The sequence below is a fragment of the Dermochelys coriacea genome, chromosome 4 (assembly GCF_009764565.3).
Source record: "Dermochelys coriacea isolate rDerCor1 chromosome 4, rDerCor1.pri.v4, whole genome shotgun sequence".
In the NCBI taxonomy this organism is placed as follows: Eukaryota; Metazoa; Chordata; order Testudines; family Dermochelyidae; genus Dermochelys; species Dermochelys coriacea.
This window is the reverse complement of record NC_050071.1, coordinates 69,363,767-69,391,748: the sequence shown is the minus strand read 5'-3', so window position 1 is coordinate 69,391,748 and position 27,982 is coordinate 69,363,767. Positions and strand designations below refer to the sequence as shown.

The following is a 27,982-nucleotide window of genomic DNA, read 5'->3' as shown; positions in this document are numbered from 1 at the left end:
GGAAAAAAGTTTCCTTCATTTATTTTTCTTCTAATAATGACATTGCTTTATTTCATAGAGATTTGTGAGGTTTTAGTTATTAATGTGGGGTGGACATGATAAAAGTCTTCAAGTAAGTAGAAGGTTGTTTTAAAATGGAGGAAGATAATTTTTTCTCCTTATCCACGGAGGACCAGATGAGAAATAATGGGCTTAAATTGCAGCAAGGGAGGGTTAGGATGGACATTAGGAAAAACTTCCTGTCAGAGTAGTTAAGCACTCAAACAAATTACATAGAGAGACTGTGGAATCTCCATCGTCAAAGGGTTTTAAAAACAGATTAGACAAATGCCATGTTCTATGGGTATTATCAAGACCATTTAGAGATGATCTAGACAATAACTAGTCCTACCTCAGTGCAGACTAGATAACCTATTGAGGTCCCTTCCAGTCCTACATTTCAATGATTCTATGTCTGTAAAGTTTCAGAGTAGCAGCCGTGTTAGTCTGTATTCGCAAAAAGAAAAGGAGTACTTGTGGCACCTTAGAGACTAACAAATTTATTTGAGCATAAGCTTTCGTGAGGAAAAAAGTTTCCTTCATTTATTTTTCTTCTAATAATGACATTGCTTTATTTCATAGAGAAATGCATCCGATGAAGTGAGCTGTAGCTCACGAAAGCTTATGCTCAAATAAATTTGTTAGTCTCTAAGGTGCCACAAGTACTCCTTTTCTTTATGTCTGTAAACTAGACTACCTAAGACTGAGATGCTGTATAATTAACTATCTGAAGCCAAGGAACTTAAAAAATAAAAACAAAAAATCATAGAGTTCATTCCATAATCCAAGTAGGAAGTTTATTTTGATATTCAGTCTACATGCTTTTTCTTTACTTATTTCATTCCATTGCTCGTTATTATACTTCCTGTTCTACTCTAAAAATTACTTTCCTTTCTTAGGATTCTCACCTTGAAATGGTTATAGAAGGCTATAATGCTCCATTACTTCTCATTTAACCAAGTTATATATACTCAATACTTTTACTCTCTACACATAATTCAGTTCCTCCAGATTTTTGTCGTCTTGAATTCTTTCCAATTAATGGCTCACCCATTTGTTTTGTTTTAGTTTGTTTACAAAAAACTCAGCTGAAGCTCAGCAAAGGCATTTCTTTTAATACATATACATTATGGTACTCATACCTTTAAAAGAGAGCAAGCCATGCTATATATGTTTTGAAAGACTCCAGAGACAGTCCCAAACTCAAAGTCAATGAAAACAAGAAGTTCCATGGAAATTGCCAGTATTTGAAGCAGTGGTGTTGTAGGAGACAATTGCTATTTTTGAATAATCCTGCAACGGTTGACTAGTTTGTATAATTCTCAGTTCATGGTTACTTACTTCATTCCCTTCTAATTCAAAAAACTCAAACTTCATTGAAATTCTGTATTGAGTGGGAGCAACCACCTGCCACACACAGTTTTTGTTTGGAGGATATTCTTTGGGCCATCCTGGTGTGGTTATAGTCCCATTTAGCTTTGTCAGAAGTCCCCCGCAAGCCGCTGTAATGTAAAATGAAAAGGAAGAGCCTCACTTATTTGCAGACTCCCCTGAAACCACATTTTGTTATTAACAGAAACATATTAAGTAAGAGATTCAGCCCTCTCAGATGTTATTTGTATTACAGTAGCACCCAGAAATACCAATCACGATCAGGGCTCCATTGTACTATGATACGAACACAAAGAAAGAATAATCCTTGACTTCAAAATCTTACAATCTAATTTAAGACATTTGAGTGCATTGAAACCCTTCACAACACTTTATCACATTCACCCTTTTTTCTCTCACCCAGTTCCATACACCCCCACAATCCTCCCAGCTCCTGTCTCTTCATCTGTATTTCCCAGGCTCCATGGGATGCATCACTCTCTGCTTCCCTCACCCCTTCTCCTGAACACATTTTATCCCTGATGCAGAATCTGTAAGGGTGAAAGATTTCAGCTGTCCTTTCAGCATACGTTCTATAAATGTGCCTTCTCCTTACCAAAGGGTCTCTTCCCCCATGATATTAATGATCTGAATGATGGGATGGATTGTACCCTCAGGATGTTCGCAGATGACACTAAGCTGGGGGGAGAGGTAGATACACTGGAGGGTAGGGATAGGGTCCAGAGTGACCTAGACAAATTGGAGGATTGGGCCAAAAGAAATCTGATGAGGTTCAACAAGGACAGGTGCAGAGTCCTGCACTTCGGACGGAAGAATCCCAAGCACTGCTACAGGCTGGGGACCAACTGGCTAAGTTTTTTCTGCACAAAAGAACCTGGGAATTACAGTGGACGAGAAGCTAGATGTGAGTCAACAGTGTATCCTTGTTGCCAAGAATGCTAATGGCATATTGGGATGTGTTAAAGTAGGAGTAATGCCAGCAGATCAAAGAAAGTGATTATTCCCCTCTATTCAGCAATGGTATGGCCACATCTGGAGTATCGCATGGAGTTTTGGGCCCCTTGCTATAGAAAGTATGAGGACAAATTGGAGAGAGTTCAGCAGAGGGCAACAATGATTAGGGGGATGGGGCAACAACGATTAGGGGGATTTATGAGGAGAGACTGAGGAAACTGGGCTTATTTAGTCTGAAGAAAAGAAGAGTGAGGGGTGATTTGATAGCAGCCTTCAATTACCTGAAGGGGGCTTCCAAAGAGGATGGAGCTAGGCTGTTCTCAGTGGTGGCAGATGACAGAACAAGGAGCAATGGTCTCAAGTTGCAGTGGGGGAAGACTAAGTTGGATATTAGGAAAAACTATTTAGCTAGGAGGGTGGTAAGGCACTGGAATGCTAGGGAAGTGGTGGAATCTCCATCCTTAGAGGTTTTTAAGGTCAGGCTTGACAAAGCCCTGGCTGGGATGATTTAGTTGGGGTTGGTCCTGCTGTGAGCATGGGGTTGGAATAGATGACCTCCTGAGGTCTCTTCCAACCCTAATCTATGATTCTATGGTGCCCAGGTATTACTCATGTACAAAGGTTACTTTTGTTAAAAATGCAGCTGTCCAAATAATATGGTGAAAAATTCAGAATATATTTGGGAATAAATTATCCAAATTCTGTTCTACACTCTCTCATTCATGGCAATATAGTTAGTACAGGAAGTTTCATTGCTTCACCTTTTTTCAGAAGAATTTCTGCTAATCTCATTAGTCATTCATTATTCTCCTGTTAAAAAAAATCAATCACCCAACCAGGCTGCAGAACTTTACCATATGACCAAAGATACACCACAAATAGCAAGGAGTTACTAAATGTTCAGCCTGAGGGCCAAACTCCTATTTCAAAAAAGTCAAGTCAAAGGGCACAGGCAATATTTTGGAGGCAGATTCTTTACCCTGCTTCACTCCATTTGTGAAACTCAGGCATTGCTAAGGGACCTGAAATCACCTATATGTACCCCCACCCCACAACCCAGCATGGGGGTATAGAACCAGCATATCAGCTCCTAATGGTGCAGAAGGTGATTTGAAAGCTGGATGTTGGCTGGAACAGACTGCACTATGGTTATTTCCATCTGGTTTACAGAGCCTTGGGGATCATGGCCAGTTGGCACAAGTGATACAGATCCCTAAGCTGCTCTAACAAGAATGAGGGAGCTGTAAGTGGCTGTTCATCCTCAAGTTCTCCTTTCTTTTCCCTCTCCTGGATTACCCTGCTTGGCTGTGTCAGGAAGGAGGCAATGGAGTAACCAGAGTTAGTCTCCTACCTTCTCTGAAATATAGTCAGAGGGGAAGTTGTTGAGCAAGTACATCACAGAAAGGACAGCAGCTCTCATCAGAGCTGCTCTTGGCTCTGTACGGGAGCACTGAGATGTAGTTTCTCCTGAACTGTCTGTTTTAGGGGGTTGCCTGCAAGACCCTCCTCTCTTCCCTAGTCTTTACTGATTGAGATAGGCATCCAGACAAAAAAAACAACAACTTTTTTTTTACAATTGGATTGGGATACACCTATTCTGGCTTCCAGTATGAGTCAGCAGACAAGCCCTGCATCTCCATGCTGGATCCTGGAACCAGACATCCCATGTCATGATGAGTATTTGGAATATAGGGTATTTTTCATGTGTATGTTGAGGAATTTGAAACAAAAAACCATGATGACATCTTATGAGCCGTAGTACTCGTCATGTCAATGAGCTATGCATACTGAGAATGTCTCATGCATTTCTAATACTATCTTTAACATAAAGCTCAAGGAAACTAAATATAAAATACATAATGAATGTTACTGTCATAATTCTGGTTTAATCCCACATATCGTAGAATTCAGAGATAATACCTACTAACTATATCTAAACAGAACCACGCCACTGGGCAATGTTCTCATACCGCTTACAATACTTAGGCAAAATAGATAAAATAAGGATGGTTTAAAATGTCTCATGTCTGAATTTACTGGTATTTGTGAATTAGCATATGATTATCTCTATTTTAATGACCGTAGTACTGAGCTTCATTTAGTAAGCATATATTCAGTGTTATGGGCAATGAGATATCTTAATCCAATCCTAGTTTTGCAATATCTTCCATGTAAGGGCCTTTTTGATTTCTTCAAATGATTATTAAATCTAGTTTCTTTGTTTTTAATAAAAAGCTTTGATATCCGATTATATTTCAAATATGACTTTTTTAAATGAAATGATAAGTAAAAGGACACTTTAAAATAACAGTAGAAACCCATTGCAAACATTAAATTTTGGCAAATGAGAGAGCAAGTGAACAAATGTAGTTATAAAAGCAAGGATAACATATCACAAACCAGTATTTCATTCATTTAACAAGTGAAGCTTATTTTTAATTACAATACATTGTAGCGATGTATATTTATGTATGTAGTAAATTTATGTCAGATAATTTTATAAGAATAATGAAGTCTTTGAAATATGAGATCTCACTGTGTTGCTATGCTGTTAAATCCTTCCTAATACACACAGAGAAAATGCTCTTTTCTGAAGGCAAATTATGTAGTGTATGGATCAGTGAAGTGTGAATTAACAAGATTCTACTGTATATAATTTTCCAGTTGACTAACAATAAAACTTGAACAGGATAAATTAGTAATTAATACCAAAATGAATAAAGACTATTATAGACAGACATTGTACAGTGGAGGATATTTTTCAAGCTATATGCCAATACATATACTCACTAATGCATAAGCTTTCGTACACAAAACATGGCTTTATAAAATGACATACCTTATAATTTTAGGACTTCTTTAAATTAGCAGCATACTGTACCTTCACAACTCTTTTTGTCAGGCCCAAGTTCATAGCCAGGATCACAAGCACACTGATAACTGCCCAAGGTATTCACGCACCGCTGTTCACAGCCCCCCTTGTCAGGTTTGGCACATTCATCTTCCTCTATGAAGACATAAAAGAATGGAAAAGGCATTAACTAAAAGTCTCTATCTTCCTCATCTCTAACTGTTGAACAGATTGATATTATCTGCAGCAAGTGGTGTGCATGCCATTGAATTTGTCTGTATAGCACATCATCTCTACTGACTGGAGCATTTTTAAAATCGTAAAGACCTGAAACTGGGTCAATAAAACGTTATGTTCTTTTTTTTTCACTACAATAGCAACTGACAGCTACAGACCTAATTTATAAGCACTTTGTGGCCAGCATACAATGATTTAGGCAGCAGCAATCTAAAGGTTGTGGAAAGTACTGAGAGAATGATTGGAAATCCTCAGCAGGGTCACTTGAAGGGCACTTTTATCTCCAACAGAATGAATTTGTATGTTATCCTGAATTCATATTCAAAACCCAGATTATCAGAATCCTCAAATCCCAGTTTTCATTCTACTGATATTAAAGGAAACAAGATGCATCAGAAAAAATGGAATACGGCATTATCTTTGCTAGCCGTGACACATGCTCATAATATTCATGCTCAAATATGCCTGAGATGTAGTATATAGCATTTCCTTGCACAGTGGCAAATATGAAGAATATTCTCATTTGAAACACCGACAACTATCTTCTCCTCCCCCATATCTGTACAGAGTAAAAACTGATGGTAAGGGCAGATCATCACTAGTCCTTTGTGGCTGGGCAAGGGAATAAGGGGGAGTAGGTTACCTGTACCATGGGTTCCAGAGGGGAATCCATGTCCACACAGCTTCTACATCCACACCCTGTGCACACAGGCATCAGCATCATCATTATTATAATATTAATAAATACAGGGAGGACTGGATGAAGCCTTGGCTCCATGCTCCCACCACATTAATGTAGTGACTGTGAAAGTACTGGCATGGCAAGTGACAATACTACACCAGGGACTAGCCCCACTACAGTTTATTTCCTCCCTGGACAAATAAGGAGAATGAAAGGCAAATTGTGACTCTCAAAGTCAAAATACACTTCCTGAGCTCTGTCCGGGGCAACTCCAGTATACCCTTGCCCTTGCTGGTGGTGGATAATAAAGTGACAATGTAGCCTTAAGCGATTAGAAAGAATGATATATTTTCTATTTAAGAGAAAGTACAACAGTTCATAATAATGAACCTCTCAGACAATACCATTCCTATTAGAATTTTATACTTTCCATTATTTTTATAGACCTGCCAACATAATATTCCTCTAAACATGTTTAACAGGAGTGATTACATCTCTATCAAAATGCAACCAATAATTGAATTCAATTCTAATTGAAGAAATTAGAAAGACAGACCGGGTTTGATTTTTCACCCCCTTGTGCCTTGAGTAGTCATTTACATGTGTGCAAAATGAGTGTAAAAACACTGCCATTTTGATTGGTGAACATTTTACACCCAGTTTGCCTAGGTACTGATGACTGAATAAGAAAGAGGTAGTAAAAGGTAGTGGAAAATCAGGCCCCTCGACTCTAATCAGAACAGAAACTAAAATAATATTAATTTTTATTCTATCAATATTACATCCTTAATGTTCTTTGTAACAGAGCAGACAAACATTGTAATTCTTCTATATTTCAATACTATATGAGAGTCAATCCCCATATAATACATACCTTTAAAAAAGTTAGCAGCAAACCCTGCTTTGTTAACTGTTCCATCAGAAACAAACTTCATCCACAGGGTATTAGAGGTAGATCTAATATCTTCTGGCTTATCATAGCCACAGAAATGGCCAATCAAATTACTGTTTTCACTGGTTCCATCTCGGACTTCTAAGTAGTCATAGGCACAGTTGTCATGTCTTTCGATCTGTAAATATACAACAGTGCTCTGTTTAACCATGAACTAACACATAGCTAAATAAAATTCCTTTGTGTTAAATGGAATAGAAAATGATCTTTCCTTTGGAAGGCCATACCTATTGTCAAAAAGAGTATAACAACTGATGGGAGAAAAAAGAAAGGTTCTTTATAGGTCTGCGTGTTACTACACTCACTTTCATGAGCAGAAGCAAAATCTGTTGAGATGTTGAAAAGATACAATAGCTTAATTGCAAAAAAAAATTCTGTCTAAATAGCTACAAAACAAGGCCCCATGTACTCCACAGTAAACTTGAACTAAACTCTATGAAAGACCTGGTTTCTGCACAATCTAGTGCAGAAGACTAGTGATTCAGTGTCAGTTTTTGACAAATAAAGAAGTTTAAATTTTATTGAACTGAATATAAAAATGAATAATAATCAGGAAAGTATTATTTTTGTGTTATTTAATTTGATGTTAAATTCAATTTATTTTATGCTGTCTCTTCATTTTCACTGTGGTACAAAGTTCTGCATTACTGCATTCACCCTGCATAACTACAGTATAGAGTTTGATGTGGGAAGCTAGACGTACTAGCAGTGAATAGAGTTTTAGGAACCTAGAGGGTGTGGGAGGCAGACTGGAATTACCACATTTGCTGCTAAAAGGGTGAGCAGTGAAATAATTAATAGTAATGGCACTTAAAATGTCATCATTACATCTCTGAAGCTGTTAAGTTTCCTGTTTCACTTGGGAGACTCCTGATTCCAGGTGACATCTCTGGACTATTCCAGGCAGCTGACTGAACCTTTGCCATATAACAGGAGAATCCTAGCTGGACTAGAAATACGTGGGTAAAGCATCTCATCCACACATCCTGCCAGAAGACCTCAGAGCATAGAGACTATTTTGTGTAGGTCTTAGGTTAGAATGCTTCACATTCCCTACCTAATAGTGTGCGGAGCACCAGTCAGAGTGTGAGTTGCAGCAGAAGGTAAAGCATCAGCAGGACCTGGAGATGAACCTTACGATCTTATATCTCAGGAACTGCAGTTATTAGATCTCAGATAGACTCCCAAAGAGAGAGAAAGAGAGACAATCTTCCCCCTAATGCAACCAGAATGCTGACGGCTGCTTTACCTTAGATTACCCCATGGTTTTAGAATTATGGAATACATGGAATCCTGTCTATAAATAAATTAACTAAAACCAGGAGAATAAAATTATATCTCTAAGAAAACCTGTTATACAAATAGATGGCAGGATTTCTGTTTTAAAAGGAAATTTCTTAGATAAGGAGAAGGCTGAAATCAAATCTGTTAACAGAACCACCCTTTTAAAAAAATACAAGCAAACTAAATCTCATCCTCAAATGGAACTTTTTGTAATATGGAATTAAACCTATTAATATATTCTATGACAGTTTTGCTGTTCATTCATTTGGTTGCTAAAATACTATACCTACTTTGTATTATGAGCAGAACTAAGAAGCTTTTGCTTACTACATTAGGATTTCTGATTCTTTTATGCTCAGTTTTATTTCATTTTTTGTAAAGAAAAAAAATTGTCCCTCTTGTACAAAACTTGTCCATTTTCTTATCTAAGGCTCCAATACTGCATACACTTAAACATAATGTAACTTTCCCAGTGCAAGCAGTCCCATAGAAATGAGTGGAATTACTCACATGAGTAATGCTACAGAGGCTTTTGTGTTTCCAAGCTCAGGGCCTTAATTAATTACAAGATCCAGCTAAGCATTTTGATCATGAGTAGCATCAGAACAAGAATTAGGATGGTGAGTAAGAAATAGCATAACAACCTGGGGCACAATTATCGCTGTACTGACTTCAATAGAAGTTTCAAGTGCACAACTAATGTTGTGGTCATGCATGTGTCTATCTGAGTACCAGTTTTTCAGAGGTTTAGAGGGTAAATTTTAAATATATTTCACTTTCCAATTTTTTGTTAGTTATTAAATTGAGAATATTTTAATGTTAACAATTATAATATGCAATTATGTTAGCATTATTGTATTAACAGTAATAGAGTAAAAATCTATTGCATTCAGACGTAGGGACTATTGGCCTGTTTCAAAGCCCATTACAATCAATAAAGGGTCTAACTGTACTATTTTTTGTCCACAGTTCATTTTTACAGGAACATAAGGTCATTCAAAAATTCAATTTTTTTTTCTATGATAGAAGAACATTATGCCACTCTATAGGGGAGTTTGGAAAATATTTTTATAGGCCAAATTCAGGTCTAAATTACATGTGCCCAACTCTCATTGAAGTTAAACACAAGAATTTCCTTTCGGAGCATCACCTTTCATTTTTGGCAGAGGAAGAAAGATAAAAATCTATTTTGGGCAGTGGTAAGTTGCTAAACATCTAAGATCATAAAAATCAACCAACTTATAAAGTGTTATTGATTTACACCAAACATTCAAGTAAGGTGATCATTTGACTAATTTATTTTTAGTTCAATACCACTGCAAGTGGCTCCAATACTAATAATCTTCAGAGATTAACCTGAAATATAAATCAGAAGATAAATATACTGTTTTTGGACAAGCAATAAGTAACTTTAAAACCCTTTGGCAACAAATAAAAAGAACTGATTTGAATTGTGTTTTCCTTATCTGAGTCTCATATTTTAGGACATTATGGTGTTATATTATCTGGCAGCGCTGCTGTGCAAAGACCTGCTATGCTAAACTACAAAAAAAAGTCTGCTATGCTTCCCAGTATAGAGTTAGATCCAACACCTATTTAAAGTAATGGAATGACTCCCACTGAGTTCAGATTGGGCCCATAAACCTTGTTTATTGGAGGGTTCAGATGTCATTCTTTCAGATTACACGTGGGTGAAAAACATGCAAATTGTTAGTAAATAAATAAAACATATTTTAATTTTTACAGCAAAAAAATGTAGCTGTGTTGGTAGCATCAGCAGCTGAAGGCTCCTGAAGAAAGTCAGGGCAGCATGATAGAACGAGGATGAAGGAAAGCCAGAGAAACCCCCTCGATGGAGGCAGTGGCCAGAATGGGGTCTCCAGGTTAGGGTGAGATTGCTTGAAGTGGCCATAGGGACCCAGAGAAAGTGGTTGGATATGGTCCAAAAGAGGTTACGATAGGTGGGAACTTGGCAGGACACTGACCCATCCTCCCAAACCAACCTATTCTATATTATCTCTTCCTTTCATGCCCAAATAGTGTCTCACAAGATGACTTAGAGAAGGGTTCTTACCAGATCTAATGGTCTGGTGAGACAAGCAGGCCTCATCTTTATGAGCCACAGCTCAAGTCCAATTCACCTCTCTCACATTTAGGGATGCACAGAACTCCAACTTTCCTTCCCCATCTGGAGGTAACACGACTGGCAGAGCAGTCTAGATTCTTATTTTCAAAATGTTTACTGTCAGACAGTTTCTCAGAATTTATTTTTCAGTCCCAGAATAGTCAAAAACCTAGTAGTAAGGCTCTCACCTTGGATGTCAAAAATTCAGGTCCAAATCTTTGTTCTGCATGATTTGGACTAGCAACGTGGGACTCCCACATTGCAAGTGAGTGCCCTACCACTGGACTATAAAGTCTCTCTCTCTCTTCTGACCCAATGAATAATTATTTATACAAAATAGAATATCTCCAGCTGGAGAGACACAGAGAGATTGAGATAGAGATGATTAAGTGGAGTTAAGGATGCTAATATTTATGCTGCTCAGCCTAAACATCACATAGTACAATTCCTCTATCAGTGAGCTAAAGAAGAGCAGGTAATCCTACACTCTGCAGAAGCTGCATTGCCCACTGTAGGCAAAACAAGATGACTCAGTGATAAAGTCTGAAGTTCTTGGCTTTTCTGGGGATTTAATTATAGACTGGAGGTTATTTATAAAATTATTTCATTGTATTGTGTGCAATCAGAATTTATGAAACATAAAAGCACGTTTCAAAGGACAAACAAATAATTTTCTCACAAACACACTGAAGTAACTTCTGTCTGCCCTTTACTATTTTTGGACACAGGGACTTCTGATTTTTAAATCACTTTTCTGTTTTGCTGGGCAATGCACCAAGTATATAGAAATAAAGTGACACATTTGAACTCATATTTGAGATCATTTTGCGATCGTATTGCTAACTATTTAAGGATATTTGATACCTTTTGTCATTAACAACAGAACATTCCAAATTTTTCTTTTACATATGTTGACTACAATAAACCCTTAACACTCATGAATTAATACATCTGGGGGGAGTGGATTACAGCTCAGTCATAAGTATATCCAATATTGATTGCATTTTTTTTATTTTATCTATTTCTTTGAAATCTTTTCCAAACACTTATCTCTTGAGTTTTCAGCACAAGAGGAGGTAAAGCAAAAGTTCTTGAAAGAAGGAGTGACACCAAGTTATCAGTGGCTTAGTAAACTATGGTGCCAATGTAAGCTTAAAGTTGGACATTGCTTGTTTCATTTATATGCAGCAAAGAGATAATCTAATGTTTTGCTATTTCAGAGAAGACAAACTGATTCCTCATAGGTAGTAATAAAAATCAGAACCACTGTTCTATATTTTTGTTAGTATAGCTATTGCAGGAAAGGCGTTCCTTGTCCTTTAAACAAAGTAATCTTGTTTAACGTCAGATTTCATAGAGCTGTCCTAATTAATCCTGATCCATTATAACAGACGCTCTGAATTTTGATACAGAAAGGTATTATTAAGAACTACAGAATTACTAAAAATACTGTCCATTTAAAACAATTTTCAACTCTGAGCCAGGACAGTGAAAGCCTAATTAGCATTCAAAATGATCCTTGGGCAGGGGAAGAGCTCCTGCCTTATGTGGTATGGGACATTAATTTAGGACTGACAAAATGACACGAGACTGCAGGTAACACCTTTGAAAGTCTTTTCTAATGTTTATAATATATGGTCATTACTGATGGTAAATGTTGCCACTGAGGCCTGATCTTTTGATAATTCCATGCCAGAACTCCCATTGATTTTCAAGGGTCAGACATCACTTAACGGTTGCAAGACCAGGAACAACAGAGATGAAAGAGACAGATGCACAAGGGACTTGGGCATTGCAATGCTAAGAGTCACTTTTAGGCAAATAGGAAATCAAAGGAATACCACTGAGATCCACAAAACCTGAGTTAGGCACCTAAGCTCCCTATAAAATAAATGGAGAGAGATAGGGACCGAAGAATGCAGTCCACAAAAGCCAGCACAATGGGCTGGGAGCCGTCTAAAATAGCCCATGGGAAATGTAGATTGCAGTGGAACCAAAACTGGAATGTAGTCACCTAAATGCAAGTCTTAGGCACCTAAGTACCTTTGTTAATCTGAGTCATGGTTCCTAAATTCATACTCTAGTGAAATATTTAAACAAAAATTGTAGACAGAATGAGTATTACTAAACTTAGCTGTGAACTTCAAACCAGCACATTTAGTATATATAATGGGTTGTACGAAATATCAATTGCCTGTGCTAGGGACAAGTTTGCTGACCTGTACCATTCAATAAAAATGTTTATAGAGATCGACTATAGATATGTTAAATTTGAAAAATATGGGCTTTGAGACCATTTTAAGAATTTGGCTTTTTAAAAAATACAGGACTTGTTTCTGCATAATAAAAACAGAAAATAGTGGTTTCTTTCCAGGAAGGCATTCCTTTTTTGTAGCAATTAGATTGAGAAAAGAAATAACAGCTCTATTATTTAATAGAATCCTAAAGCAGTCTTGCAAAACAGGATTATGCATTTGTCAAAAGAAACTATTGTCAGTATTTAAAACATTCCAATTCAAATAGCACAGATAACATAAAATCCCTTTAATCTTCTTGAAAATTTCTGCAACAGGAAAGGTCCCAAGGAAAGGAAACTTCAGCAGTAGACTTTTTTTTTCTTTTTTTTTTTGTTGGGGTGGGGGGGGTATTCTTTGTTTCTTCATTGGTTTAATGAGGATTTCCTTAAATGGCACTGTCAGTTATCCACTAGATGGTTTGCTGAATCAGTTAAATGGCTTTACCTCAAATGCCTGAAAGGTTAATCCGACATTGTAGTTTTCTGACACTGTTATTTTCCACACACATTCCTTCATTGGTCTGTAGTCATCAGGATAATTAGGAGACTGGATCTGGCCTTCATTTTTGTGGATCTCACCTCCACAGATTGCTGATGAAAGCATAAAACTCAATCTAAGTATATTTTCAAGACTGACATTTTCCCTCTTCTTGAGCTGACATATTTTGTGTGGTGATGAAATTATGCAAGAAAAAAATGTACACACTTTAAAAAGGTCAAATTGCTGAAATCAAGCTTGGTTGTATAAACTACTGCACATTTTCAGTTTACACCGAGTATTTAATGTTTTTAATAATGTAGTACCTTTAACACTGGAGAAGACTCCAGAATCATTGACATTTATGATTTGTGACTGCTTTAAAAGGCATTAAAATTGTCACAAAATAGTATCACTTTTTATATGCTTTTAGGGTTATGTAAAATACATTTCCCATCAATAACCATGTCCATATGTAGTTTATTAGCCTCAGTAAAACAGAATATTGAGACAGAAACTTCATCCTCACATCTATGAATTTTTACCTACAAACTATGCTCTGAACCTGGAAACACATACATTTTGAGTTCACTGACACAACTCACATGAGTAAGGTTACTCAAATGCATAAGTGTTTTCAGGATTGGGGCCTACCCTCATATATTAAACATCTGTGGGCTCCATTTAAATCACATTCTTTTCTACTAAACAGTGTTAAACTGGGCTACACTGATTTTCAAGAAGGTGTCTGTTAACATTCTCCTTTACGTAAACTACAATACATGCAGGAATAGAACCAGATTTTGCGAAAGAAGGTGGGGAAGTATAGAACTAAAAGTATAGAACAAAACATTAAATACATTTTCTCTTCAATGCTGCCTCTTAAACAAGAAATGTGCAAAACTCCCCGTTCCCGAAACTTTCCATAAGAAACAGATAGCCACATTAAATTTCCAAAGTGTCATTAACAAAATGGACTCAACACACTGAACTAAAGGAAAATGGAAATTTCCCTGTGTTTGGTAAGCTCTGTGCAGAAATGTAGGTATGTGCTAAAGAATAGATCTCAAAATCTATTGAGAAAGTTTAAGAGAGTTTCCAACTACCATTTAATTAAGAATTTAAAAATGTGCATGATATACTTATGATCACCATTACTAATGTTATTAGAAAGGATGACGTCTGTAATGTGATGATATCAGCAATTTCAAAATTATACATCTATGAAGTTGATGGCCCATACCAAAACAACAAAACTGTTTTCTTAAAAAGTAAGAAACTAATTTCAGATTAAGTTAATTTAACTATTTATCAATGCCCACATTTGTCAAGATATTAATGTGTTTCTTGTTAATCTTTATCCATATGATTAAGTCATCTTTAATATTCACAGTGACTTGCCTTCATAAACTGCTGCAAAACCTTTTCCTACCCAATTGCTGCTGCTGCGGAACTCTATCCACATTCTGCTGTCAGTCGATGTGAGTACTTCTGGCAGTTTGTCACCACAGAACCTGCCTAAAAACAAGCAATGAATAAGCATACTTTATGTAATCTTTCAGGCCCAAATGCTACAAGCACTTATGTGTGGGTTTAACTTTATAAACAGGCTTGGAAGGATTCGATTTTTATCAGTAAATGCTGATTTCACCATACACACAAATCAACAAAAATATTTCCATTGATAATAATAGATATGTACAGATAGGCAAAGTAAGAAAAAATGTTCCTTGAGAACTCATCAGAGTTTGATTTAAAAATATTTACTTTGTACATTTTGACATGTGATGTTGACGAGGTTTAATGGTTATAAATGTTTTACTTTTTAAATCTCAACAGCTACTGTCATTAAATAATTATTGTCTGACCCCACCCCTATACTTTCCAACCATGACAATTTAAATTCAATAAAAATGCTTTAAAATACATTGTAGAGAGATAGAGAGATTTTATTATAATTTTGTTGGTGCTATTTTTCACAATTCCCAGGCTCCTTTAGTACTATGAGACCACATGTAAAAGTCTCAGAGGGATTGAGGGGCAAGAGAGTGTTCCTCTTTCTAACCACAATGAGTCAAATGATATCATACTTTAAGCCTGTCACTGATCTAGAATTGAGCATTATGCATCCTGGACTTCATACTGGAATAATGTCAGCAAAAGTCAAGGAAGAATTCCAATTTTGTGGGAGAAAAAATAGTAATGCTTCTCAGTATATATATATATATATTTTTTTTTAAAAATTTAAAAATGACAGCTTTTTGAAGTAGATGGGATTAGTAGGTAGACTGCAGGTATGGAGGACAAAGACACATAATATATCTAATTTATCATATGGATCTGCACTTTATCACATGGACATGAATACCACTACTGTATTTGTGGTAGCATACAATATATTTCTCAAATTCCACCGAATAGCTCTGGCCTGAAATAGGCCAAAAATATATAATCTCAGTTTTTTTCCAGTTTAACAACTCTGTTGTTGTTTGCCTACATTCTACTGAAATACAGCCTGAAGCAATAAATACCCATGCCCATCCTTTTCTTTAAAAAGGATGTTCATGCTATACACCCTACATATCCCAGCATGATTCTTGCATGATGGAGTTTCATCTTCAACTTCCCAGCTACACCTCTATCTTTTTTAAAGAAAAGTGTGTCTCAGGGGCTGCATTATTGACTTGCAAGAAGATAGTGGTGTGTTGAATGGCCATTACTCAAACTGGAAGTTCTCCTCTCGTAACCACAACAGAAAAACTAGAGACAAAGCTGATGAGCAGAACTTTACAGCCGGTGTTCTAGTCACAGCAAGTCAATTACCAATCACGCACACTGGTAGTGCATGCGCCACTGACTACTTCCTCAAAAAATTATTACTAAAGTGCTATCATCAAATCTATAGCAACCTCATTTTTTAAACACAGAAATACTGCATGAGCAGTTATTTTAAGTACACACATACTCATTTGTCAGGCTCAGATTCAAGCATCTGCTTAATAACTTCTTGCTCCACTGAGATGAAAGTTTATTTCCTTTTTGTTTGTTTGTTTGTATTTGTTTGTTTTCTGAAGGAGGAATTTTTATTTATTTTATTTATTTACATTTCCTCAGAATTTTGCAGTTTTTCAAAGACTTGCAAAGTTATTGTGAATAGCAAACAAGGAGTTCAATTTCTGCATGCAAACTATACATTGAACAAGAGCGGAGTGGGGAAACAGTTTCATACCAAGCAGAGGTGATTTTCTCCAGTAGCCATCTCTTACTTCAATATAGTCATACCAGCAGAGACTGCTCTTGTACAGGTCCATTGTAGTAAAGTTTAAAACAATCTGCAATGCAGAGGAGAATAGCATGCCATATAATTCACTTGGTTGTAGTTAGCACTAGAATATAGACCGCCCAATCAATATGCTGTGAAACCGAAGTCATAGTGATCACCCTTAAAGTCTCGCCAATTGCCTAGATAGTTACATAGCTACTCCTTTGGCAGCATCCAAGTTATTTCCTATAGTAAGTATAAGAGAACCCTACAGGTACTGCTGTAACTTTATGTAAGGTAAACTGGCAGGCTTAAGGTTGACCACTTTAGTTAACAGTTCCAGGGTGTTTTTACTAAGAAATCCAAATGTGAAAGTGACAATACAGTAAAATGTTGTTCTAACATCATCACATGACATTATTGGATGTTACTTCATCCCAAGCCGTGCTCCATTCAGTGAATAGGACTTTGGGTCATTTCTAATGTCCCTGGGTATAAATGTCATTTATGAACATAAAATCACTACTGTTCTCTTTCCCTTACTACTTTGAGAACTTGCTCTACATTCCAAAAAATATGGGGTGTGCATTCAGTGCGATGGCATGCCCTGTGTTGAAAACAACACCATTTAAAAAAAATTGGATACACTGTCACTTTTCGAACAAACCCTAAATAAATGTATAGCAATATCAGAATATATGGTGTATGTATGAAACTTCAGAACTTGCATTCTCTGACTCACGCTGAAAAGAACTGAGTACATACATAAATACACACACATTTTTTTAGTTAATGGCACAAGCATTGCTGGAGGAGTATTCAGAATAATGCATCAGAGCATCCCATTTTCTCCAGACTTATTATAGCCGATACTATCATAGCATGTAGCTTTTCAACTGGAATAGAGTTAATTGAGGCCACACATTCACAATGGCCACAGGTTGGTTCCTAGCTCACTAGCACTGCCTTAGCAATCTGTCCCATTCTATGTGAAGCTAAGTATATCTCTCTTGTAGTGGTGACATTGCTGTGAAATAATGGCTGTAAACATGTAAAGCATTAGGAGCTTTAAAATACATATTACTGTAATCCATTGCTAAGGTCAAAGTTAATACATTTTGGTTTCACTTGGAACTTATTTTTGTATCCTGAAATTAACATACTTTGTAAGGGGGATAAAGGCAAGAGCACCATCATGTAACAATGATTCTTACAGCCAGGTCAGATTTAAGAGAAGGTCAGCAAAACAAGAAGATAAAGCATCACTCATTTCAAGTTTAGTCTGTAAAACAGTTTTTAGAATTCATAGGCTTTCATTATCTTTCATTTTCCTTCTTTGCCTTTTTTAAATCTAGGAAGTTTGGTTCTGAACATTCAAACTAACCCTGGAAACAGTTCTGCATATGGTTAACTCTTCACGATTTCAGTGGAAGTTACACTACATGGTAAATAAGGGTAAAATTGGGCCTAGTGGACAATGGGGAAAGCAGCACACTTTATTTTCTTGCAACAGCATTTTGTTTAAGAGATCAGAAGTCTTTTAAAAACAATTCCTCACTCTACGTTACCAAATGTTCAATAAAAAGACTGATCCGATGCATACTTGCACTACAACAGAAAACGTCATTACAGACCCTGTGCTACAGACCATTTTTGTATGTGTCATGTGACTTTAATACTGAGTACTCAAATTTTAAATATGCTGCTAGAGAGGAAACATTTGTGCACTAATTTAGATTTCACACTACTACAATATATTCCCATGGCAGCCACGTACCAGCTGCATTTGTCATTTAAAACTGTCAGGGAATCTTTCTTACTCCAACTGTGATGAGAAAAAAATAACATTTTAATCTGAACAATGGACCCAAATAGTCACTTAAAGGTTTATTTTCATTGCTTCAAGGTGTTGTATATGACCCTTTTTGAACATACAATACAGTATTCATCCACAAATCACAATCTTTCCCTTGATCTTGTAATAGAAGATAAACAGTTAGATATTGTAGGTAAACTAATATACATCTTAAATATAGTGACTGAGAGCAATTGAATACCAAGAAAAGGAAAGAAGTTTCAAGTAAAGAAAAAAATAGTTTCTTCCTTATTTTGAATAGCCCAACTTAAAAGTTAGGCAGTATTGGGAAAAAAGTTAGACGGACACTCATTTAAAACACTGGATAAACCTCCCCAAGAAAATGAAACAATGGGATTAAACAAAATCAAAACTAAGTGCACTGGTGCACAATCTAGCCATCTTTTAATGGCTGGATTGTGTCTTTACCACAGCCCTGCATAGGGGTGTTCAGAGCACCAGGGTAAGCATCAGAAACACTTTCCCAGAGCTCCCTGGTGTGTTACAGGGAACATGAACTGCCATGCCCCCTTAATGAGTGCAGCAGTGCTTTGCGCAGCTGTCCAGCTTTGCTGGCTGGCAGTTTGGGATGGAGGGGGAAAACAGAAAATGCTTCTGCCTGCTCCCTATCCACTTAGGGATATTATAAGCTCTGTGGAAAGCATCTTGAAAACAGACCTGTACCCCTTTAAGTGTAGGGACTGCAACAAATCCGATCAGTCCTTACTTGATTTTGTGTCCCTTTCCCCTTACTATATGGGACAGAATCTAGCATTAAATTACTCAATCTGCAAGCAAAGAATTAATGTTTTCAGTATAAATTTGATAAATTGGAAAACATTAAATATTTAGGTTTTATTTCATCATCTTGCAAATTAACAGTTGTAGGAATTCTGGGTCATACAGTAGAACCTCAGAGTTACAAACACTTCAGGAATGGAGGTTGTTCATAACTCTGAAATGCCCATAACTCTGAACAGAAAGTTATGGATGTTCTTTCACAAGTTTACAAATGAACAATGACTTAATACAGCTTTGAAACTTTACTATGCAAAAGAAAAATGCTGCTTTCCCTTTGTTTTTTTAGTAGTTTACATTTAACACAGTACTGTACTGTATTTTCTGCTGCTGGCTGATTGAGTACTTCTGGTTCCAAATGAGTTTTGTTGCTGACCTGTCACTTCGTAACTCTGGTGTTTGTAACTCTGAGGTTCTACTGTAGTTATTTCAGAAGCTAAGATCTGTAATAATGGAATATTAATCAAATTATATGTTAGGCTTAAAACCTGAGCCTAGGGATCAGAACTGAATACTTTAAAATCAGTCACAATTGTTCCTGAATCTGTGGTACGTTTTTCTTTATTATTCTAGTACTTAACATCTTTTTAGAGAAATGTATTAATTATTTGCATTGGAAGGTATAAAGTTTTAGGTAATATTTTATTTATTTTTTCATACTTCATCTATCTATTTTTTATATATTGAATCGCCTTTCCATGAACTTCAAAAATAAAAGTAAATATAGTCTTAATGGAAAACTAGTTCTAACAATCTCTTTCCATTAGGTCAGAGGTGGGCAAACTATGGCCCACAGGCCACATCTGGCCCTCAGGACCATTCTGCCCAGCCCTTGAGCTCTGGACTGGGGAGACTAACTCCGGCCTCTCCCCCATTGTCCCCCTTTCCCTGCATCCATGCCGCCGCGCGGGCAGCAGGGCTCCGAGCTCCTGCCACTCTGGTAAGGGGGCAGCAGTGGTGTGCGCACGGCAGTGAGAGAGTTGGGTCGGGGGTTCCGGGGGGTAGTCAGGGGACAGGGAGCGGTTGGATGGGGCAGAAGTTCTGGGGGAGACGGGGGTCGGGGAGCGGGGGTTGGATAGGGCGTGGGAGTCTCAGGGGAACCTGTCGGGGAGGGGTGGATAGGGGTCGGGGCAGTCAGGGGACATCAACATGAATATATTTAAGGTTCCATTTTGCAACTCTGCAGAAATCTGGAGAGCTGGAGACAAGGCAGAACAACAGTTCAAGGGGACAGAATGACTGAAAGTCTCCAGAGAAAGACAATCAATGAACATTTGTCAGCACAATTAAGAAATTATTGGTTACGTAAGCAAAGCCAGTCATGCCATTGCAGACTCAAATAGAATAAAATATATCACACCTCGTACTTGCTGGGACAAGAAAGAACAAAATACATTGTGGAAACAGGGCTATTCTATATATTTCTCCAAGGATTTTTTAAATTGAATATTACTTTTGTAATAACTGACGATTAGTTGTCCTATTTAAGCATCCATATAAAGGCTAGAGGAAAAATAGAGAGTAATATTACATATTCAAAGGGCCAGATCCAGAAAACATTGATACAGTTTAGCCCCCTATGCTAACTAAATCCTCAGAGCCAGAAAGCAGGGATTCACCCTTCAGGTGGCAGTGTTTGTTACCGATACCACACTTGCAACCTCATCCCTCATAATTTTCTACCACCAATGACCTCATAGACGGTTTGTGCTAGCATAAATCCGTGTGGATTCTGAAATGAAGATAGGGAAAAAGTAACACCTCACCAAAACTCCCACCAAACTATGTTGAAACAATATACTGTTCAATCCAAAGAAACCAGAGTGCGAGAAGCCAGGAAGTTTGGAATTAAGACTTCTCAGTCCATCATTAGGTCACATCTTATTTTAGGGGCAAATGAGTATGCATGCAAAATCCCAAAACAAATGACACTTAACATTATTGTGCCGTTTATTTCAGTGTTTAAAAGCAAAGGAAGTAAAATACAAACACAATTATGTCTCAATTGTTCCTTCATAGGAAATGCAAGGAATAAGAGACCGATATTCTACCATCATCCATAGATTTTTCATGAAATGGACCTAAATATCTGTTTCTGAGGCATTGAGTTGTTAATTAATTCTTAGACCCTGATTCTGCCAACCCTTGCTCACGTTAAATACCTTACTCTATAAATATTCCCATTTATTTCAAGTAAGGTACAACGGAGTGAAATGAGACAGAAATGAATCCTTTGATTTTAATACATGGAACACTTACACAAAATGTGTATATTCTGCTCTCAGCTGCTACAGAAATCAATGGATATTGTTTCAGAGCCTCAGGGTGGAGTTGAGACTGATAAATACTATATGTCATATCAAAGTATATTTAGGGAATCATTCTCTGTTCTTCATCTGTTTTTTGTCTTCTTACACTGTAAGATCTTCAGGACAGGGGCTCTCTCTTACTATGAGTTTGTACAATGTCTGTATTTTGTACAGCGTACAATGTTTGTATTTTGTAGTTTGTACAATGTCTGTAATATAGTTTGTATAATGGGCCCCAATCCTAGTTGGGGCCTTAGGGCACAGCAACAACATTATAAATATATTATAATAAACCTTCGATCCTTAGATCCATTCATATGAAATTGCATATGTGCTAGAAATCCTCAGGAAGAACCACTTTCTAAGGTAAACAAAACAGCAACAATTAAACCCTAAAACTGTATATATTTATTTATTTTACTGGAGAAAAGAAAAGAACATAGGACATTAAATTTTTGTGACAGTAGCATTAACTGTGCTGCAGTGCAGGTAGTGGGGATGTAAAATTATCCCTCCAGATGTATTTGCTTTCTTTGTGCAAACCTTCTCCTATTCAGCCGTTTTTATTTGCCACTCCCTACCAGCCTGCAGTGCCACCAACATCCTCCAAGCATTTGAGGCACTTATTTTTCATCCTGTTTCATATGCCTGCCAACAGTAGGACTAACACATTCCAAAAGGCTTTGCTTTTATTCATAACAATGGCAATAGCTCTCACAGCCCTCTGAGATCTATCCGTGCATCAGAAAACAAACATGTTCATTAGGCTGCAGAGCCACAGACCTGGAGAGAACTAAGAATATAATAATTTTGTTTTGAGAGAAGGAAGCCTAGTACTGAGTAGGAGAGCACAGCATGGTCTGAATGCAATATCAGGTGGAATATGGTAGCTTTTGGGGGTTTCTGACTCTAGTATGAAGGGTGCTTCTTGGTTCTTATAACTCTCTCTTCAAAACTGTAACAGTTTGCTTAATATTACCCTCCTAATACCCTTTCCATCTCTTTAAAATGTACTTGTGTATTTCTTTCTGCACATTTTGTCTGTGGGGAAACTCTCCCTTCATCCCACTGAATCTGTTTACTTGGAAGGAGGTCAATATCCTAGTAAATAAATGAGAACAAAATATGGTAAAAGCTGGAATACCCTAGAAAAGACGAGCAGGCTTGTGCCTTCAATATCACAGAACCTCTGTGAAAGGAAGCTTCATTTCCTTCCCCTACTTAGTACCAGTCCAACAATTGTCTCGGTCCATTTTTTTCTAAAATTTACACCCAGGCTGAGAACTTGGACTCTGCTTCAGCCTCTTCAACAAACTTTCACCATGAAACTTAAGCTTCCAAAATCAAGGTATACAAATTCTCCACTAAAACAACACCAGAGAACGCTTACAATGATACATTTAAAACTCTTGTAGTTTCTTCTTACTTTATATTGTATTATATTCAATTTACAAATATAAGCCCACTGACTGCATTAAAAATGCTGGTATTGGGTAGGCCGCACAGCCAGTCTAGGTTTTCCCATGCTGTACAACCAGTACAGCCCCATCCTGGAAGGATCATCCATGCAGATGAGAAGGTATTTGAAACTGCCCATTAAACCCATCTGCCTCTAGGCTGAAGCTGTCAATGGGGGCACAAGTTTTGATGCGTTTTTGTGATATGAACATCTACCTACTAAGAAGTAGACTAAAGCTATGAACTTATTTCACTTATACAAGCATCAGATGGCAACAACTTTGAGCGTCTAATAACGTGGGTCAAAGTCAAATCAATTGCCTACAGTTCAAAATCTGTAACATATTGGCTCAAGGGACTTAATCAGTTCCTGATATTATGCAAACTTTTAAAAAAAGTAAAAAGAAAGGCTAAATAATCAGGGAAGAGTGTCTTTTAGAAAAGGAATGCTTGTATTTATTTTGAGGGACAGAGGTGGTGAAATAATGGTTAAGTACCTTCTCCCCTGGGGTAACAGAGATTCGCCATATACAGTGTGTGTAGGAAGGATAACCATTTGGAAATCCTGGAGAGGAAAAGTTGCCTGTAGATTCTTGCAGTGTTTCTCCACATGCTGAAAAGGAACAGAACATAGTAAAAATAGAGAAGTTCATGTGTCTTATAAATATAAGGCACACAGGAAGAAGTGTCTCCTTTACAATATTTATTTAGAATTGATTTGATTCAGTACAGAGGCAGAATGAAAAGTAGTCTAGTGATGCTTTGATTTAGTCAAAAGCAATGATTTAAACCAGTCTGCTATGCATTTTGGTTTTATACACAGTTTTTTCTTTCCATTCACCCTTTCACTTATGCGCTGTGCAGCTGACAAAACCAAAATTGCAAGAGTCTTAAAAAATGTTATGGCTGACAATCACATGGCAAAATTATACCTCTGACTTTATTTTGGTACAACTTTCTGAATTTACATGCAGTATCCACACCCATACCAACATTAACTAAGAAGAACTAAAAGAAAAACACAGTGCTTAAGTGATTGACATATGAGAAATTAATCAGCAGTTTCATTTAATAATTTATATTGTCCGGCATTAAGGCTAAATATGAACTGATGTCATTCATTCATATTAGAACAGAAAACCTAAATCCTAAATTCAACAAAATCTCTTGCACAACAATGATTTGTGGAGAGTAGTAATAAAGAGAAACAAATGTAAAGACCCATAATACCAAAAGCTTTGATATTCTATATTACAAAAGCCTTTATCTTATCTGTCAATCATGCTGCTAGCTGCTGGGTGACTGATTAATAATTCTTTCTTCCCACTGAGCTATATCATCACAAGCTGCTGCCTTCTCTACCATTAAAGGTGATTCAAGTAAGATTCCTACACTCAGCCATCTTTGTGACCTTCAATCAACAAGTTGGTTCACCTACTGATTTTGTAGGTGTGATCAGAGAGATGTGAACTTGAGAATATTGCCCCGTGACTGACAGTGTAATCAGATCTGCAATACTTTTAAATTACAGGGCTATAGCTGCCAGCAGGTGAACCACTGTATCATCAAAATCTCAATGAATTATAAATGATCTGGAAAAACCTTTAGATAAGAGGGTACAAAGGAGACTCTATTTTGAAGACAGACAATGCAGCTATAAAGTTAGATGCTGCCTTGTTAAAATGTGTCCAAGGTTTAATCTGACAACTGCATTGTAACAGCAGGTTTAAACTCCATTCAAAGTACTAAGCATGACTTTTGAACATTTAATAGTGATTGTGATGGGGGGAGGGGGAAGGACTCTCATTCCATCAAAAATCTTCAAGGTCAAAGTGGCATAATATTGTGTCCTTTAGGAACCAAATAGAGAAAAATCTCTTACTGCTTTTATTTTAAAAATATGTTTCTTTCTTTTTTAAAAAATTTACAGTTATGTAAAATTACATACACAGAAAAGCTACTTAAATGTTAAATAATTACTTCTGTACAAGTCCTTTTTAGAGAAAATTCTCTACCATAATTAATAAGAGTTTAAGTAAAATATGCCCAGTAAAGCACACAGAGCTAAGATATGGAGATTTACTCTGTTCAGATCCTTAAATTACATTGTTATAAAATCAACCTCATCCAGTTAAACACCACAGCTCCTAAAATTTCATTTAAAGAATTTCAGCATCTACCTGGCTGAGCTATGAAATAGGTTTCGGTTTTTTTAAACCACCTCTCTGAAAAGAGCTAATAGTAAAATTTCAGATCCCAGATTTGATGGTTGATTCTCCAGTGTGGTGAAGTCACTTCAGCTGAATGTAAATGGATCAAAGTGATCTCAAAGTGGCTCAAGTTTGCTCCTGAAGAATTTCTCCTGTAGCTTTAAATTACACCCAGGCCAGGTGCCTGACAATCACGGAGTCCTATAACGGGACAAACCAAAAATTCCAAAACTTTCGATAGAGTGAGGGGACAGTTTAAAATCAGATCTTTTCTAATAACATTTTATATAATTGATGTTTTAAAATACTCTTCTGCATCATAATATTTGACAATATTTACTGTTTAAGTTAAACATCCCTTGTCAGCCTAGAAAAAAAGATTGTAGATTAACCTCTTCTACTTGTTAATCAAAGTCATGTATTCATGTGATTTGATCATTTTGCTTTACTTTATTCTGAAAGCTGAATTAGTTTAATGATCTATTTGTAAATTTGCTATTTAACATGAACAAACTGAGCCCCAAGAAGAACAAAGTGGCCAACGGCAACTTTCATCTCTAAAGACAATGTTCACTCAGATTAAACTAGAATAGGATGACATACTCCGTATTAAAAATAAGGGCAGATAGAATCTACTCCATATGTCACACAAATCAGACACAGCCTTTGAATCTCTGGACAGTTTCCAATGCTGCCTTTGACTGGGCAATATTTGGGGACCCCCCCTTGTTTAAAAGCATATTTCTTTTCAATGGTTCAGTGATTCTTGAAGCAGTTAGTTAAAATTCCATCACAAGAGATTTCAGAGGGTTTCTTTCCATAATTGGACTGCCAACAATTACATTATTTGTGATTAGGCTTATGAAATGCTTCACTATAAACTATTTCACTGACCATTGCAGTCCATGAGTAATGGGCTCCACTATTAAAAAGAAATGTGACCATATAATACAATTAAATGTATGGTGACTTATTTATATTTCCTAAGAACCAATTTTGGTATTTTTCATGCCAGAATAAACTAATTACTACCTTTATGCTACACACCTCTGTTTTTAGAAAGATCACTTTTACTCCCTTATTAAAGGTTAACATAGCTGGTATTTCCTCTATTGCCTGGCTTCTCTAAATGTTATGCCCTATTTCAATTTTATTAGTTTAGGCATGTAGTAGAAACAAAACTGCAGTCCTTCCAGTATGGAATGGCAATCTGTTTATTTTACAGCTCAAGTAGTTTGCATTTCTAACACCCCTAGAGAAACCAAGGGAGTTCTGTGGGGTGCGGGGTGAAGAGAGGGAAATTATTTCTGCCTCTTCCTTATGAAGATCAGCAATTTTTACAGATAGCAAACAGATAAAAGGATATGGAAACAGTCATGTGTGTCACACCATACACACATACAAAGCAGTGAAATTTGTCAACATTTCATTAACTATATAGCATGGGTTAGCAAACCCCAGCATGTCTGCAATATTTTGCTGACCTGACCTGCTCCCTCCCTGATTAAGAGTCAAACTGAAATTTGAAAGTTACAAGGCCCCTAATATTTACAATACGTGAAGCATATCACCACAATAAAAGATGCCTTTAAAATACCTGAAACAGATAAATACTATATCTTTAAACTAAAAAAACCCAAACCATAATCAGTATTTGCTACATACAAGTGTTTGACATGCTGCAGGTATCTCCTTTTACAGTTATGGGGGAAATACTAAAAAGAGTCTCAGTACCACTGTGTGGTAAATGTGTGTAAATGATAACTGATTTAATGGTGACTCTACTCTGATTTAATGGTGGCTTACTTGTATAAAGATGTTAAGGAAGTATTTTAGTTTCCTGCACTGAAGCTGGACTGGAGAATAGTATTGGTACTGTACATATGTATTTCAGGTTGCAAAACCAAAAACTCAAAAATTGGGAAATGCTTAAATTAATTCAAGTGCATGCATTATGATACAGCCTTTAATTACATGATCACATAATATTTTTTCCACAGGACGACTGCCTCATTCAGTTCGTAAGATGGACGGTTTTTACTGAACGGGTAGCTATTCAATATTTCTTTTTATCCTTTTATCATTCTGTGTGTGGCCCCCATGGATTTATTTGGCACACACTGTTTAAACAATGCACTGAATACAGAATTATTAGTTTCCTTGTGGGTTTTTCTATGGTATTTATCATCACAGTATATGAGTGGTTCAAACAGTAATGAATTTATCTTTACAACATCCCTGTGAGGTAAAGTGGTATTAAGTATCACCATTTTATGGGTGTGGATCTGAAGCACATGAGATTAAGGCTACAATTGTCAAGAATCCACTAATTTTGAGCTGCAACCTGATATGCCTATGGTACGATTTTTCTGAGTACTTAACATTTTATATGTTCAAAACACAGCTCCTATTGACATCAGTTGCACCTGTGAGTGCTCAGCACTTTTGCAAATCAGACTCCAGGTGTCTCAAGTTGGGCACGAAGAAAATAAGGAACATAGAATTAGTGGCCAACTATTTCTGACCAAACAGGGAGGACTGGGCCAGGCCCCAGGAGCAGCAGGGTTTTCCTCAGCAACAGCAGGAATGGGAAAGGGAGAAGTTGAGGCCCACCCTCTCTCCGAAGCCTCAGAAGCCTCTCTTCCCCCTCCCTGGACCAATTATACAGTGTAGAAGAAGCGAAGCTGGACTTTCCATGGATTAAATCTAGAAACAGCAGAGACCACTTCAGCAGCAGCAGGACAGGAAAGAAACTGGACCTCCCCCTCAAGAACTTCACAGTCCCAGTACACCAATGATG

At 36.9% G+C, this 27,982-nt stretch overlaps 1 protein-coding gene across 1 annotated transcript in view; it reads right to left on the bottom strand.

Annotated features, from left to right (window-relative positions):
• TLL1 (tolloid like 1) overlaps positions 1-27,982 on the bottom strand; it is a 205,610-nt gene that overhangs the window by 37,468 nt on the left and 140,160 nt on the right. Inside the window, exons 10-16 of the mRNA XM_038399352.2 lie at positions 23,470-23,585; positions 16,520-16,622; positions 14,692-14,808; positions 13,258-13,403; positions 7,030-7,225; positions 5,267-5,392; positions 1,381-1,541 (exon numbers count right to left, since the gene is read on the bottom strand). Of these exons, the coding sequence (XP_038255280.1) occupies positions 1,381-1,541; positions 5,267-5,392; positions 7,030-7,225; positions 13,258-13,403; positions 14,692-14,808; positions 16,520-16,622; positions 23,470-23,585 (965 nt within the window). The remainder of the gene's footprint in view (positions 1-1,380; positions 1,542-5,266; positions 5,393-7,029; positions 7,226-13,257; positions 13,404-14,691; positions 14,809-16,519; positions 16,623-23,469; positions 23,586-27,982) is intronic.